The sequence below is a fragment of the Anomalospiza imberbis genome, chromosome 3 (assembly GCF_031753505.1).
Source record: "Anomalospiza imberbis isolate Cuckoo-Finch-1a 21T00152 chromosome 3, ASM3175350v1, whole genome shotgun sequence".
Classification (NCBI taxonomy): Eukaryota; Metazoa; Chordata; class Aves; order Passeriformes; family Viduidae; genus Anomalospiza; species Anomalospiza imberbis.
The window spans coordinates 86280181-86297692 of record NC_089683.1 but is presented as its reverse complement, the minus strand read 5'-3'; the positions used below and the strand labels follow the sequence as shown (position 1 = coordinate 86297692).

Sequence of the window (17512 nt, the reverse complement as noted above, 5' to 3'; positions counted from 1 at the left end):
AGAGCGACTCCCCCGCCACCCGTGCTCCTCCAGCCCGGAGGAGGAAAGCGCCCGCCGCCCTCCCTAAGTCGCCCCTCACGCTGCCCCGGGCCGCGCTGGGCCGCGGCGGAGCGACTGGGCCTGTGCCCTGCCCCCCGGCACTGCAGCGCCGCGGCGCTCGTTCCCGGAGGACGCCGTTTGGGAACGGACCCAGGAAGATGGCGGAAGCGGCGGCGGCAGCGGAGGCCGAGCCCGCCGAACCCGCCGCCTTCAAGCGCCCGAGCCGCCCGCTGCCCGCCGCCCCCGGGCCCAGCCCGCCGGGAGCCCCCCGCACAGCCGCCGCCGCGCCGCCCGCGCTGCGCTACGAGGAGCCGCCGTGGGGCAGCCGCCCGCCCGCCGGCTCGGGATACGGGCTGGAGGTGCTGAAGGGCGGCGTGGTGCTGGGCTCGGTGCGGCTGGAGGACAGCAGCTGGTTCTTGGTGGGGCGGCTGCCCGGCTGTGCCGTGTCCCTGGAGCACCCGTCGGTGTCGCGGCACCACGCCGTGCTGCAGTACCGCGGCGCCGGCTGCTCCCCCGACGACCCCAGTGGCGCCGATGCCGCCGGGTTCTACGTGTACGATCTGGGCAGCACCCACGGCACCTTCCTCAACAAGGCGCGGGTGCCGCCCCGCACCTACTGCCGGGTGCGGGTGGGCCACGTGCTGCGCTTCGGTGGCAGCTCCCGCCTCTTTCTCCTGCAGGTGGGTCGGGGCTTGGGCTCGGGCAGCTCCGGAGCGTGTGCGGCATGGTAATGGCTGGCCCAGATCAGGCTCAGGAGTTTTCCCGGCTCCATGGGGTGACCACCTGGGGTGTGAGGCGGTTTTGAAGCGGCCCAGCGCTGCCGTGGTTGTTTGGGAGAAAAGCTGTGGCTATCTGCTGCCGGCTGTACAGTGAGGTGTGGGGCTGCGGGTTTCTGCTGATGTGCTGTGTGTGCAAAAGGCCTTTTTCTCCAACAGTGTGATGTATTAGGAATATCTTTCTGACAGTGTGATGCCCCAATAAATAATGAACTAATATTTCTTTGTGGAAAAGGAGAGTATTTATTAGTAGGAACTTGGACAGCACATTGTGTGTTGTACACGCACTTCAGAAGCTGCTCATTCCTCAGATTCACCCATGTAGTTCTGACATTAATTTTTGCCTTGAGCCTTCTAATTACAGTTATATGTGTGATGGATCTGACTGCAAGTACACAATAGTGCTTATTTCTCCTTGCCTTTCTTTTGAAAATGCCACTAAAACTAATATATTTTGGAATGCAAATCATAACTAATAGTCAAATAATTCCACTTTTTGAAGAGTGGTGTAATGATGTTATTATGTGTAACCTGCATGTGTGCTGGAAATACTTGTTTAGGTTTTTTTTTTAAAACACTTCTAATTTTCGGTTTTGACTTAGGGACCCAAAGAGGACCAGGAGTCTGAGTCAGAGCTAACTGTGACTGAACTGAAGGCACTACGCAAGCAGCAGCAAGCAAAATTAGAAAAGACAATGTTGGGAGAGGACTCTGATGAGGAAGATGAGAAAGAGGAGAGAAATGAAAGGAGTCATAATAGTGACAGGAGCTGCTCTTGGGGCATGGGTAAGTGAGGATGTATTGATTGGCTGATATGTATTAGAAGGTCTGTAAGCCCATTTTCACTGAATATTAGGGTTAATATTCCAACTGGCTACCAAGAGTCACAATCCAGTCAAAGTTTTTGAGTACAAATTAATCCTTCTGCTGCTAAAAGGAAGGGTATGTGACAAGCTAACATCCGGTGAGCTCCTTTTAAACAGGAGGAAGTAATTTTCCTATACCTATAAAAGGCCATGAAACTTAGAGCATAATTAATGCTCTTTGGGTTGCTCCTGTGATGATGTCCACACTTTTGCCCAAGAGGTGAAATTTAACTGCTTGAGACTTCTATGCAGTATAACTATCTTTACATTTAAACAGGAAGTCCACATATTAGAGCTAGATAAATTCTAATTAATGAGCTTTTTGCAACAAAGTGAGTTGGGCTTTTTTGAGAGAAAATATATAAGGTCATAAACCTTTGAAAGTATTGAAACTGCAGAATTGATCTGCAAAACTGAATCATGTATTGGAATAACTAATAGCAAAAAAACCCTATTTTTTTGATTGGTACAGGAATAATAAATTTAAGGGAAGTAATTTTATGACATAGCTGCTACTTCTTTCAAACTAATGAAAGCTGAAATACGATGGTGTTCTCTTTCTCATGTTTCATGGGGTTTTTTTGGACTTTGTATGTCTTCTAGGTGAGGATGCTGAGGAAGATGAGGTTGAAGAAAACCCTATTGCTGTTGATTTTCAGGATGTTCAAGATGCCTTTTATATGAAAGACCCTAGGAAGGCCTTACAGGGCTTTTTTGATAGAGAAGGTAATTTTTTCTTTTTTTTATTAAATGTGATTTTTTTTACCTCAGCAAAGTGTTACTTTGTTGTTTATGTTTCAGGGGGATATAAGGTGTCACGCGGGAGCAAAACTTTCTGTTACACTGTGGGTAACATTTTTTTTTTTGTTTCATCAGGTTTTGATGGGGATTTATGGTGGTTTGTTTTGGGTTTTTTTCATTAAAACTTGGCTCACCACTGTATATCTGAGTCTTGGTTACTAATTTCTAAACTGCAGTGAGCAGCTTGTATTCTGGAATATTCTTCAGCTTGTATCCTCTGGAGTGACACTCAAACTTCACCCATGCTTTGAAGCTATGTGGAAAAATCAAAACCCCTCAATTTCCAAACTATTTTCTTTGGAGATGGCTGTAATTGTGTATAACTGTTAAATGGGAAAATCTAAAAAAGGCAATAATTAAGTGGTCTAAAGTTTCAGTGGTTGCTAGTGAAACTTAAAGAATATTCACTTACTTGTTGAAGTGAAAAAGTAACCTTGAAGACAAGCAGTATCTGTGAATTCAGATTGCAAACTGTTGTTGCTTCAGCATCATTTACTTTAATACATACAGAGACAAGATTTCTTTTTCTTTGAATTACATGTTCCTAAACAGGCCACTTGGAGATTTTTTTTGTCTGAAAAAGCCTTGATTTTGAAAAAAAAACCCAAATCAGCATAAGTAAGGCAAAATCATGGTATGTAGCAAGAGCTTGTTATTCCTTTGTTTAGAAGAATGTCCCATGACATTCTTCTCTGCTGTAAAGATCATTCTTGCTTATTTCAATTTTGGTTGCTACATCAATTTTATTTTCTTCTTTAGGAGAAGAGTTAGATTATGAGTATGATGATCGTGGGCACAACAGCTGGCTGTGCAGGATCAAGTACGTACACCTCCATTTCTTTGGTACATGGAAGTTGACTGTTGAATTTGCAAACAAAACTGAAGGAATTTATTGTTGTGTCACACTTGGCAAGGAAGCCAGCTAAATTTATATTTAAGCCCTGATACTGAGACAGAGGTTCAAGGATCAGTGCCTAGTTCAGTGTCTGTGCTCCTTTTTTGTTCTTACAAGATTTGGTTTTCCTAGGGCATGAAAACTGGGAAAGCAAGGGTCTAGGTTCTTTAAGCTCCCCTTTTTTTGAGCAGTATGTAAAATAGAAATGCAAGAGAAGAAACTAGGAAACAATCTCTTTCAATTCCTAATGAGAAAGATAAAAAACCCCCAAACTTCATTCTACCGTGTGTCCAATTTCAGTTCCTGTATGGTATAACAGTTTTTTAGGGGTTCCTGCTAGAGGCCACTAATGTAATTCTTTTATAAGACAGGAGAAGTTGAGGTGGAAATTAAGTCAACAAGTCTCAACATGGTAATGATTGTACTGCTTAAAAATCCTTTGCTTCATCATGGAAACTATTTGTTACCCATGTTGTATGGAGACAAGATACCTGTACTTGAAATGATTCAGGGATTGACATTTAACCTTTTAATTTCCTGTATTTCTAATTGAATTTAAAAAATTACTGTTTGGACCAGTGAAATACAAATTGACTTACATGATTAGGAAATCATGCTTGTGTTTTGATTGGTTCTGTATGAAATGAAAAGTGGAAAAATTTGACACAAAAAAAAAGATTAAAATGAAATGGCAATGCCATTGTAAAATATCTGAGTAGCATCCCTGAAAAGCTGTTTGTATCTGAGCTGTTCTCTGATCCTTCAAACTGATCAGGTTGCCTGTGGATGATGCATCAGGGAAGCAGCTAGTGGCAGAAGTTCTCCATTCAGGAAAAAAGAAGGAAGCAATGATACAATGTGCACTGGAAGCTTGCAGGCTGCTTGATGCTCGAGGAGTACTGAGGCAAGAAGCAGGTGAGTAACTGGGATCATTCTAAATGCCCTAAATTAGGGATTGAGATTGCCATCTTGAATTTGCTTTATTGCTGAGTAATATGCAAATCATTTTGTTTCTTGCCTTCTCCTGTGCCTTTCTCAGTATCCCGAAAAAGGAAATCAAAGAACTGGGAAGATGATGATTTTTATGACAGTGATGATGACACCTTCCTCGATCAAACTGGTGCTGTGGAAAAGAAACGACTGAACAGAATGAAGAAAGCTGGTAAAATAGAAGAAAAACCAGAGACTTATGACTCCCTGGTAAGAACAATTGTTATGGCATGTCAGGGTTACTCTCTCCTGTCTGTATTATATTATGACTAAGAAGAAATCTTAGTGGATCATGGCAGTGGATGAAGGAAATGCCAGAACAGGATAGTTTTAAATTAGTTTTAAATAATTCCAAGCTTTTAAGTCCACAGGACACATCCCAAAGAAATATATCATTCTACTTCAAAGAATAAGAATCCTGGATTGACAGGCATATGACAACAATAAATCCTAAAGACAGTAGGTTGTGAGGGATAGGAGGTGTTGGAGCGTTCAGTGGTGGTATAACACTGCTGCAGAAGAATTATGCATACTGTCTTGTTTCAGAAATGGTTTAAATAATTTTCCATGTCAAAAAATAAATAAGTTGGTTAGGGAGAATCTAGACTTCTAATTTTTTTCAGCCCAGGAAGTCCTGGTCAAAGCTCAGAAGTAGAAAAGTGGAAGTAATTTGATAGGATACTTGAGAACTGTTAAAATGAGATTTTAACAAGGTAAAGTCTTCTTAGCATGTTTTTTTCTCACAGGTCACAAGGCTAAAAGAAGTAGAAAATGAGCTTTCTGAAATAACAGAGAAGCTGAAGGTTTCAGGGAAAGGTAAGGCATGAAGTTTATTTCATCCCAATGCTTTCCATAAAGAATAATACAGAGCAAAAAATTATCTTAGGGATTTCTCTTTTCAAAGGTTTGGGGTTTTTGTTTTTCAGTGTCCACTTTTCACAAAGGGATAGGAAAGTTTGCAGGTCACTGAGTTAGCTCGAGAGAATTCTTAGAGTCTTCATCCAATAGTTTATGTACTCTGTTTGTAGTCACTTGCTAATGAATGCAGCTTTTTCCAAAGCAAGCAACATCTTAAGTTAAAGTAAGGTGACAAGTGCACAAGCTCCTGGAGTTCTGAGAGGGTGAATATTATTACTGTTTATCTGCCTGTATTGCTGAATGTGACCCAATTTGAGAAACTCTGTTTTTTTCACTCCCTTAAAAAACATTTATAAGGGTGGAGGAAAAAACTCATAGAAAAGATAATATATTTTATTTCACTTCTCTCATTGTAAACACACTGTATAAAGGAAAGGTGGGAAGCGAGAAATGTGGAGACAAAGCAGTTGACACAGTGAACATGCCAGTACAGGAGAGTGCAATTCAGGTTCTAAGATTATGCCTTTGTCTCTAAAGGCAGAGCCTTTCCAGACCAGTGATGGTATCTGTTAGTGAGTTATATTTAAAAGCAAACTGTACCAATGGCTGCATTTTGCTTCCTGTTACTGATGATGTCTCATGAAGTAAAAGGAAGGTGGGAAGGAAATGTGTTTAGGCTGGTTGTTCACACAAAAACCTTACTAACAGAGTTGGTATTAATAAAGGCTGCACCATTAGTTTAGTATCCAAGAAGCCTAGAGCAGTGTGACAGCTGGGCTATCTGCTGTGAATTACATGGCTGTGTTTCTTTCTAGTTATTCAGCTCCACACCAAAACTCATTTATATCAAAATCTTTGTTGATGACTGATTATACCAGATCCCTGTTCAAAAAGCAGTACCATTCCACCATTCAAACTGATGTTCTGCATGTTTGAAGGAATTGTTTTCAGCCTTATACTTTTGACAAATATTTAGCAATTGACCATCAAAATAAGCTAATGCTTAGATTGTCTGAGAGGTGTAATTCCAAGCTTTCATATCTTCTGATACCTTTGTTTCTGCTGATACTGTTTCTCAACAAGACTGTTGAATTACATTGTAGTAGAGAGTGGGTGAAGAGAGAGTCAGGTCATTTTTATACTTCTGCTAACACCATATAATGCTGTAGGCCCCTTCCCTACCAAAACCTGGTCATGCAATCCCAATGCACATGGTTTTGTAAGTTGCAGGTGGTTACACAGCTAGTTTAGAGCTTTGGAAAAAGGTGCAGTCTTGGCACTTGCTGAAGCACAGAATCATTCAGTATTGGATGGGAATTCCCTAGAACTAGGCCAGGGTAAAAAAAACATAGCAAATATTGCATCAGTCAGCTGGTTTGTTTGGGTGTTTTCTAGATCCTTTGGTTTTCTCTTATTTGAATGCTTTAGGTTAATCACAGATGTTGAGAAAGCCAGGAACAGGGTTATTGACCATGGAACATTTGTACCAATGTCATGATCTGTCCAGCAAAACTGCTGCATTACATCCATTTCTGAAACCTCAATGCACATTTGTTTGCTCATAAGATTATTTGGAGCCTAAAGACAAGAGTGTAGAGACACCAGTGAGTGAATGACAGGCTAAATTGCTACACCTCTTACCGAGCACTTAGAGAAATTAAGTAGTTGTCTAAAAAAAGTCTTAGCAGAAGTTCACAAATAGTTCCCTGGGGTTTTTCAGAACTAATTACTGGTGGACTGACTTGGTATCACTCATTCACTGATGCTGCTGAATGCAGATCAAATGTGTGGAGCTCTTCAGTCTCATCTTTGGTTGCCTGTTCAGGAAAAATATCAATAAGTTGATGTTGCATTAAATAGCCCTGTAGCTTTTTGTCACTGGGATATAAAGTATAATAGACATGATTGATTCACCTCCTAGTAATGTCAGATTTTAATTCAATAATGTAGAAACTGCTGCAGCAGATAAGGAATGCTAACTGTAACCCTACAAGCTGAACTGGCTAATATTAGGCACTGTTGGTGGAATTGAGCAGAGAATCCAATTTGCAAGAAGGGGTGATTCAGCTCCCTCAGCATCACTCACTGACTGAAGGACTTACACCACTCTGCAGTGCAACAGCAAGCTCTGGGTTTAATTGTGAAGCTTTGATTGTTCTGAAGAATATGACTACTCACTAAACTACATCTTTGTAATTTTATGTTTAAATCAAATTATCATTCTGCTCAGCTCCTCCCTGCAAGGAGTTTAGACATTGTTAACAATGCCTTCTCATTGTTGGTTTTAATCTCAGTTCATATAAATAGTTGTGATGAAAAGAAAGAGTATTTCTATCAGAATTTCTTTATGACATGTTTTGTCATCATTTATGCTTGCATGGAGGTGAATGCTACAACTGTTTCTTATCTTTTGAAGTCTATTAATTCTGTATAGCTTTGAACAGTTACTGTTACAGCTTTCGTGTATTTTCAAATGGTAAACTCTGTTTTGTTTTATATCAGAAATATCCTTTTCAATTGAATCAATTTGTAAGCATGAGTCTTATTAGATTTTCCCCTAATTATTTAAGTCTTGTAAAACTGCTCAAATATGTACTCTTTAGAATAACTTAGTGTGTTTTATTTTTATGCATTTAAAATTTCAAGTGCTACTTAATTAGCTCAAGCTGAACTGAAAATAACTCATTGATCAAATAATTATGCTTGTGCATATATACAAAAACACTTAAAAAGCAGAAAATACATATTGGATTTGCCACTTTTCATTGAATATTAAAAGGCAGAAAACTATCTGTCAAAAGACTTGTTGAAATTCTGGCAAGAACATTTTTCTTTGTTGGCCTCCAGGTTATTTTTGAATACCATATAACAACTTCTGAAACACTGTTCAAGCCAAAGAAAGGCATTTTTCTTGATCTTTTTGGTTGGTTACTTTAAATCCAGGTATTAGAACTATTTCTTTTTCGTAGTCATTAGAGATTTGGTTTTACTGCCTGAGTTTTATTTTAATTAGTCAAGTATGCATAATATTGTTAATATTTTGAAATTAGGTGGAGTAGAAAGACTGTCATTACTCTTTTTCAAGTTCAAAGCAGTTTTCTTGCAGAAGATCTAGTCAAAACAAAGGTACATTCTGTGTGATTGGCCTAATGCATGAAATTTAGTTTGTATGCACTCTTTCAGGAGTACAAGGCAGCATTGATTGATTTTGAACTTTGCAAATGTTATGACATAAACATCCTAGGAAAGTCAAAATCTGATTCCGTATGCAGTGGTGTAGGTTTTCATGTGGCTGGGATTAGTTTAGTTTGTGACTACAAAAAAATCCCTAAGCCACTTTTTTAGGGAGAGGAGATCTTGAAGTGAGATGAGCAACCAGGAATAGCACTCACAAAGAAACATTCTGTTTTAAGAGAGGCTTTTTTAGCGAAGTGAATTAAAGTTTACTTTCAGGCTTTTGTTAGGATAAATGCTTTCCAGGCCTAACAACCTTCATTATTTCACAATTCAACAGAAATTCAAAGAGAGGTTAATTGTTCCTATGTTATTCTCCAAAGGCAGAATCTGATGATTACAGTTATGTTCCCACCATAACATAATATATCTTCCCTTTATCTTGCTTAGTCCAGTCCCATCCAGCAGCTCAAGATACTTTGGATGAGTTCATGACTGAAATAAAATCAGGATGCACATTAGACAGTGTGGCACGAAAGAAGCTTCACTTGCGGTCGTTTGAACTGAAGAAAGAGCAGCAGAGACTGAAAGGGTTAATAAACCTTGTCAAGCCTACAGAACTGCCTGAGCTGAAGCCCCAGTAAGTCTTGGTGAAAACATAAAACAATTATTTTCCCTTTATTCTTATCCATGGGCAGTTGTGCAAGCCCAGTAAATAGGCAGCTTTCCAATCACAAAAGCAGGACAGCCTTCCAGACTACCTGGCTTATCTCTTTAAGGAGCTGCTGTGCCCCTGGGCTATTGCAGCATCTATGGCTGAGGAAAATGCACAGCACTGGAGTGAGACCAGCCCAAGCTGGCAGGATGACATGGGTAAGGGACTGAAAGCAGACTGTTAGCTTCTTTAATTTTTTTCCCATGTGCATCCAAAAGGAACTGAAGAATTTTACAGATACTATGTGCAATATGAAACCCACTTTCACTCTGTGAAATGTATTTGGAAGTCAAATGTAGTAGCTGTTCAGCTACTGCCTAGCAGCACCACTGCAGTTTGAGAGGATGTGTGCTGGGTTCATTTACTAGTGGCAGCCTGATTAGAGGCTAATTACCTAATTCATTTAAATTAAGATTTGGCCTCCAAATCCAAGTGGCTCCAAGTGGCCACTTGGCCACCAAGTGTGTTTTTATATACAAATATGTGTGCATGTATGCATTTGAATTTAAGGGAGTCTATGTGATACAGAGGGGTTTTTCCTTTGTTCATTTATTTTTTGCTTCCTATTATGGCATGTGTCTGAATTCTACAACATATATGTAGGATGGAGGAATCATCTCCTGCAGCATCTTCCCTGGATGCTGCAAGTGGGAGAGAGATAAAAGGATTTTTATATATCCACTTCTCATAGGCAGACCTTTTGGTGGTTTTTTTTTTTTGCATTGGTATATATAAGATTTGTTTGATACTTTGTATACTTTGTATACTGCTTCCCTTTGTGTCTAATTTTTATTAGGAGTGGGAGTTACAGTCTGAATGCAGAGAACAAGCCTAAAAAGATGAACGTGCCTCTCTTTGGTGCAATGAAAGGGGGGAGCAAATTCAAACTGAAAACTGGAAGCCTAGGGGTAAGTTGGACTTGTAAGTGTTGCAGGTCAGTGGCTGTTTGTGGGACCACCTTCTCAGGCTGTTAAGGCTGTGGGTGGCAACTGTGTCTTCTAACATGCATGGAAACAGCACGGAGGTGCAGCCTGTGGCAGTGGAAGGTGCATGGGCTACAAGCAGGGGCTGTTGGATGTCATTTGCTGCCAGCAGTTGCCATTCTGTGTCCTTGTACAGCCTGGGGCACAGCTGTGGTCAAAAGGCAGTGGATCAAGAGAGGCAGTCTGGGGACATGAGCCTGAACCAGTGCTCTGCCTCAGCAGCCAGTCCTTTTCTTGTTTTTCTCCATCCTCATAGTCAAGATCATATCCATGATTGATGCAGTTTCCAGTGTCCCTCTTATGAAAAGACTGCACTCCTTGTTTATAGACTGGACATGTTTTTTCATCTTCCATCACTGCTCATAACTGTTCCTTAAACCCTAATTATTTGTCATTCTGAGAGTGTTTCCTTACCAGCTGTCTCTGACAGTAGTGTGATGCAGGGACCAAAAATAAAAAGGTGAGCTGGACAGGAACAAATGCAGATCCAAACCAATATGGTTAATCCGACGTTCTCCGTTTATTGTTTACAGACAGTAGTTTTTATATACTTCTAGATAGTTTACAATCGTGAGCACACTCTCATTGGCAAGCAAACATTGTTTGTTCCTGTCTTAAGGTGGCTAAAGTTTCACACTGCAGACCTATACTAATTCACACCTAGATAGCTCAGTACTTTCTGTTATACCTTAACATAATTTCTGACTGCGCCACAAACTTATTCTTAACTGCGCCACAGGCTTCGAGGCCTCACCGAGGCCCACATCTGAGGCCTAGGCGGGGTAGCTCAACCTTCACTTTAAACATATAAATCATGCACATCCAGATCGTGACCCATTTCTCTCAGAAATTCCTCTACAGTAGTGTGTGTGCTTCTCCTGTAATGAGTATCTGTGACAACTGCCTCTATCTTGGCACTGATGCTCAAGTCTTTGTCTTGCAGAAGTTGCCTGTTAAGCGTCCAGACATCCCTGAAAGCTTGTTAAAAACAAAAGATGATGGACTGGAGGAGGAAGAAGAAATGGAAGAGCAGCAAGAAGCACATGCAGTAAACAGCAGAGTGTCAAATCTAGAAATGAAGATGACAATAGAGAAAGAAACAGAGAAAGAAACTCATTCTCCTGATGGCTCCCCTTGCAGTAACAAAAATCTAGAATCCCTTCAGGATGGTAAACCACTGTTTCTGATTTTTCTAGTAATGAAGATGAGTCTGTTACTGCTGAACTTTTAAGAGCTATGTGAATCAAATGTTTAAGTCACAGGTTCTCCAGACTATTTCTTTTCCATAAGTTTTTTTGCCATGAGTCCGGAGTCCATGTGGTAGCAGCTGAGTTTCACATGGTTCTAGGTGAAACACTGCTTGGCAGTCAGTTTTTAATGCTTTTTGGTGAAATAGAACAAATCTCCTGGATGTAAGGAAGTCCTGTTTTGATACGCCCTGTTTCCATTCAATTGATTGTCCAAATGAAAACAACTGCAATGCTTTGTTGGCAGTAGAAGTGGCATAATAAGAAAACAAATGTCTGTGCAAAACTTGAGATCCATTTGTAAGGAGGAAAAACAATTTCAAAAGTGGTAATGGAAAGGTACATGTGAGGTATCTCCAATCCCTCCTCTCCTGTATCAGCCTGATGCATTCGAAAAGTCAGTAATGATGTTTCTCAGTGAACAATATGTTTGATAACAGAAAGCTAGTTCTAGCTTTTTGGCTTAATGCTGGATGTGTTGCTGCAGAAAAGTGCTTTAACAGATCACAGAATTTTCTTTATTGTATTGCAGTGGACTTGGTGGATGAAATAATTTGGAAGATTTTTGAGAGAGGAGTTCTTCCTGAGACAAATGTAGCAAAGAATTCTCTTTTGTGCTTGGTCTCACGGATGCACTCTCCTCATCTGAGTTACTGTAGTGCCGCTAAGCTCTTCCTTTTTTGTGTTACAGGGATTGATTTTCTGCCTGAGCCAAAGGTACTGAGGACTGAATGTCAAATGGGACCCTCACAAGAGAAATCCCAAGGTGAACAGTACAATACAGACTATTTTGTAATGGCATGTAGGTTTAGAAACTGACTAAAGGACTTACTATCTTATGTGGGTCACAGGAAACTGAGCCTAATCTAGAACCTAAAGAATTTAGAATTGAAATGAAGATTGTGTTTTGCTTGGGAAGTGGAAAGGGTATGGTAAAGACTGGACACTTCCATTATATTACAGCTGTCCTTGCTTTTCATAGTCATTAACTTTTTAGAGGTTTTTTGTTCCAAAAAATCAGCATGAGAAGAATAATTAATTTAGAAGACTATGATGATGCTTTTTCCTCCGTTATTCTTTTGCACTAGCTCTTAACACTGCAGAAGGACAAAACTTTCTTTTATAAAGTGACAAGTAACATTAGATAATAATCTGGTGGTGACCTAGATGATGCCTCTGCATGTATGCACAAAAAAATCAGATCTTGAAAATGAAGAATGTTCGGTGTACATGGAGGAGATTTTTATGACCTTGCTATTTTTTTGTAACTCAGACTCCTTAGAATCTGTCCTCATCATCTTACCCATAGAGAGCCATGAGAGTATCAGTATTTCAAATGCTAAGTGGCAGAAAACCAAGGAATTCTTTTCACCTATCAACTCTTAAAGTTTGGAGTTTGTTTGTTTGTTTTTTTAAAAAAGCAAATTTGTCCTGCACATTTCCTACTCCTTCCTTTCTAAATCAATCACTGCAGTGATTACAGGTAGTGTCTTTTAGAAAATAAATATCTTGATATTAACTCAGCTAAAAAGTTAATAAAAGTTAATATTACAGAATCACTAATAGAGGATCTTACTAAACTACATTCAGTTACACGACTGAGAGTGTATTTAACATAAGTTAAATCTAGGAAAAACAATAATATGTTCAGCAGTATTATTCTCAAGTAAGAACTGAGGTGCAGTGAGATATCTTGGATTTCCTTATGGATGTATTAATTTTTTATGTGAACTTCCTATAAGTTTATATCTGTAGAACTGGTCGTTTCTGCTGTGTCATAAAACAATTCTGCTTTCTTCCCAGCATCCAAGGTAGTAAATAAGGAACCTGAAGAGACATCTGAGAAAGTTAAGAAAATCAATAGCTCAAGCAAGGTCAGTTACACCACCACGACTCCTGCGGCTTAAGAGGAAGTAATTTGTAGTAAAGTATGTAAACTTTGCACATTTTGGGACTCAGTAAATTGTTGTCTTCCTGGAGTTGGGAAATATCTTCTCTGAGAGCCTAATGATTATTGTAAGGCTCTTCCCTTCAGAGGGCATCCCACCCTTCAGCTGACTTGGTGACTGTACTTGGTGGACTATGAGTTCTGACCACTGGGACAGTTTCTTTGTGGGGATCATCTAATTTTATCCCTGCAGCATTTACTGAACCTCAGATCCCTGCATCCTGTGTGTGCTGACTGCTGCTTTGTTAGTTCTGGCCGAGGACCCAGGGATTGGGTAGGCACAGTCCTCAGAACTGTCTATTGTTGCTGGCCTCACCAAAGATGCTGAAGAAATCGAGAGTTTATTTATGCTGGTAAAGCCCAAGTTTTACCACTTTGATGAGTCTGGGAGGACAAGGCAGATTTTCATGCTGAGTCAGTCAAGTCAGCACCTCTCATCAGCACAGAGTTTGCTCTAACACTGAGCATTCTCCAAATGCCAGATGGCTTAGATGTATTCTTTCTCCCATCAAAAATCACTTTTTCCACATGCTGTCTCTGCCTTTGGGCTCAGATCTTGCATGGAAAGTATCAACCAGAAGTCAGTTGGGTTTTTATGGGTTTTTGTTTTTGTTTTTGTTTTTGTTTTTTTTTTTTGTAATATTTCAATAACTTTGAATCATGTAAAACTGGAAAAACAACTTTCAAGTGATTGTTCACATGCCGTATTTAAAAGCTGTACAACTCTGCAGTCTAATGTCTAATGTTTTGGAAAACATTAGTCTTCTAAAAAAGTTATTGAGGGAATGAAAATTTGTTTTAACTGCATAACTTTAGACTGGAATGATGCTACAGAGTAATGCAAATCAGTGCTGTGTAACTTGGTATTATTTTGAGCACTTAAGTCTTACAAACTCTACAGTTGTATGATTTTTTTTACCTGCAGTTGTTGAAAACAGAAGTTGTTGAGAAAATGATGCTGATGTGGGAAAATCTAAAAATCTAGGGACAAAAAGATACTGCTGTGTCAACAATTCCATTGCAAGTGACCTGTTGTGGTTTGCTTTAACATTTCAGGATGCCAGTGAGACCTGAAAACAATGAGCATTATTTTCTTTTTGAAAACTAAGTTACCCTTATATAACTCCTGAACTTTTATAAGCTTCAGTTTGAAAGTCACCTTAAACCCAAAGTCTTTAGTGGTATTGTGCATTGAAATCAATAGAGCACCTATTGAAAATCGTACTCTAAAGCTTTTCCCTGCATAAAGAAATCCTATGTCAAATGACATCACCAAACATTAGGATTAAACTGTCCAGAAGTGGACAGGTTCTGTTTTGAGGGGGGAATTGGACTGGGTGACCTCCAGAGGTCCCCTCTAAACAGTGTTTTTATTAGTCTGTGACTCTAATGGAAATGAACTGGATCTATTTGAGAGATTGATTTTTCTTCTGTATTACTGTTTTCATCCCTGACTCTTGTACAAATAATCCTCACCTCTATTTGTCTCTGAATTAGTGAGGGATTTAGTGGCTGTGACACAGTGGTGGAGGGGTATATCACCTTAAAAAATCTTCCTCTCTTTGCAGGTCCAACAACCTTTTTTTTCCTCACAGTACCCAGATGATGACCCAGATTACTGCATATGGATTCCTCCTGCAGGTATCAACCATTTCCTTACTAGTTTTAGTCTCATAACTCAGGAATCTTCCTAATAAGTCGTCAGGATGTCCTTGCAAGTCCTTTAAAAAAAGCTATTTCAGGAATACTTTACCCGGAACCTGATGTTTTGTGGCATGCTATGCCCCATGTTTGTTGTATGGCCATGCAAGTCTTGCAGTGAAAATACAGACCATATCTCTAGTAGCTTCGTGGCAATGGAGAGATACACCTGAAGTTTGTTTTTCAGTTTTGTAACATCTGAGAGAGCTAACTGCATTCACACATAGTAGTATGATAACCTAGTTGAAAGATGAGCTTAAACCTTCCCTAGGGATAAATGCTTCAGCATTGTTAGTATTCTCAGTTTTCACAGAAGTCTGTGAAATTCAAAAATGCTTCTTTGCAGTTTTTTGAAAAAATCATTGAAATACAAACACTGGGTCAGCTGTTTCAGAGAAAGTCTCAATAATGCTTCGATGAAGGCACTGAATAATTAATGCACTCATCCAACATAGATTAAATTTGAATATTTTTTAATCTTTAGTTCCAGGGTGTTTTTAGCTAGGTGAAGTTATTTGTAAACAGGGTAATGAATGTTCAGTTCCTCTAAAATAGAAAACTTATTTTTGTGCATTGAGATTTTCAGAGTAAGTTCAAAGCTAAGCCTTCACTTGATAGATTCATTACTATAATTTCTGTAAGGCTGTTGCAAGGTTATAGAAATAAAAATAAATTACACTGAAGAAAACTGTTATCTGGTGAATCATCCTTCAGTGAAAAGACTGCACATCTCTGACATATGAATCCACAGGAGCAGAATACTGGATTCAGTAACTCCACAGTACAATCTGGGATAGTTAAGCAAGCGCTGTCCATAAGAGGGAGCTCTGTTTTTTTGGTTCTGCCTGACAATAAATAGTCAAATGTTCCTTCTAAGCTGGCATTATGAGGACTCCAGAAAAAAAACCCAAACAAAACAGCTACAGAAACAGGAGTACCTGATGTAATCCTAACACTGTTAGTAAAATTTAAATGAATTCCAAGAGTAAATCAAAAGACACATTGCAATATGCAGTCTGACTTTTTATCCTCTGTGCTTGTATGGCTGGTGCTACCTAGAGACTTTTTCATACAGGAATACACATTTCTCTTAGGTGAGGGGTAAAAGGAATAATTCAATTCTTCCTCTTTGTCCATTAGGTCAAAGTGGTGATGGCAAGACCCATCTCAATGAAAAATATGGCTACTAAGCTTCCAGTGCCCCAGAGTACATCTGAGGCTTGAAGGACTGCTCTGTTTTGGACTCTCTCACTTAACATGTAAGTGACAGATAAGAGACTTGGATTTTCAGATGCTATTTAAATTCAAGGGCATCAGCAGCTGCTCTGGCTCTTAGCTCTCCCTGTGTGTCGTGTTTGTCTTCCAGATACTTTTTTAAAGTAAAAGCCCACACATTCTTCTGCCTCTTCTTTTACTTTTAGCCTTGTTTGATTGTTTTTTTTTAATTTGGCTTGAAACTGTAAGCTTATTTTTCCTTTTGTAAATAACAGTAGACAAAAATATTAAAGGAATACACCTCTGTATACTTACAGGCTTGATAAAATTTATTCATATTGGGTTTATGCAATTAAAATAGGAAACACTACTGGTTTCTTTCTGTGGCTGCTGTTTGAATATACTGGTAAACACAACCTAAAACTTGAGGGTTCATTTTTTTTTTCATTTTCTGTGGAAAAAAGAACAACTTGTATTTTGAAAAGAAAATTGTTTTCATTTCTCCCTTATGCAGTTGTTGGAATACCTGGTATGGAGTGGACAGGAAATAGTGAGTGTATAGTGTTATAAAGGTCCAGAAATGCCAAAGAACTGAAGAGGCTGCCACTCCTTGGCACAGGGGGTAACAGAAGAAACAGATGGAAGGATATCCTGGAAAATTCTATAATGGAGCCTGTTCTTCTTGTGTTACAACATGAGCAAAGTGCCATCTTAATGCAGTTCAAGGCATGCCTGGTAAATAGTCTTTGTCTGGAGGAATCTCCTGGGTGACTCGGGATTGTCCCAGAGCCTGTGCTGTGGTAAAGGCAAGGTCATGCAGGAAGTGTGAGGGTTTAAACAGCTGTAGGCACAACCATACAGGGACAAAGAAAACTAGAAATTACAGTCTTGAAAATCAGAGACACACATCCTTTGGGGTGCTTCCAGCAGCCAGTGGTTGCATCCTCATGGACAAATCACAGGAGATTTCATCAGAAGCTGGGGTGAAGGGATAACCATACAGCTCCTTACTTAACAGGCTCAAGCTACGAAACAGCATCTTTCTGCCTGTAATCTTCAGCATATGTAGCATCTGCATCTGCACACCAGGCTGGGCAGCCTAAAGCTTCCTGCTTCTGGCAGAGGCGTATCTTTATGTAATCCAAGGAAAGACTGCTGCCTCTCTATTCAAAATGCCAGACCTCTTAGGTTTCACAGCTGTAGCACTTCCCCACAGTGTTGTTCAGTTCCAGGGTGTACCAGGCAACTGCAAGGGAGTTCCATTCAGCACCAGCAGGCCTGGCAGGTTTCAGACAGGGAAAATA

At 39.8% G+C, this 17512-nt stretch overlaps 1 protein-coding gene across 1 annotated transcript; it reads left to right on the top strand.

Moving 5' to 3' along the window:
* The first annotated feature begins 182 nt into the window (after positions 1-182).
* On the top strand, positions 183-16578 carry SLC4A1AP (solute carrier family 4 member 1 adaptor protein). The gene is made up of 14 exons (XM_068185539.1): positions 183-719; positions 1418-1601; positions 2285-2407; positions 3242-3302; positions 4153-4292; positions 4417-4577; positions 5114-5183; positions 8850-9039; positions 9911-10022; positions 11041-11266; positions 12036-12110; positions 13148-13218; positions 14861-14933; positions 16134-16578. The coding sequence occupies exons 1-14, from the start codon at positions 198-200 to the stop codon at positions 16181-16183; spliced, it is 2058 nt and encodes a 685-aa protein (XP_068041640.1). The 5' UTR covers positions 183-197; the 3' UTR covers positions 16184-16578.
* Positions 16579-17512: the final 934 nt, after the last annotated feature.

What these genes read in the sequence shown, in the direction of transcription:
- SLC4A1AP (XM_068185539.1), top strand. Translation starts at nt 198, where the DNA reads ATGGCGGAAGCGGCGGCGGCAGCGGAGGCCGAGCCCGCCGAACCCGCC. An exon ending in AGCTGGCTGTGCAGGATCAA is followed by an intron (nt 3,303 to 4,152) that starts GTACGTACACCT and finishes CAAACTGATCAG; the next exon opens with GTTGCCTGTGGATGATGCAT. An exon ending in GCTGAAGGTTTCAGGGAAAG is followed by an intron (nt 5,184 to 8,849) that starts GTAAGGCATGAA and finishes TATCTTGCTTAG; the next exon opens with TCCAGTCCCATCCAGCAGCT.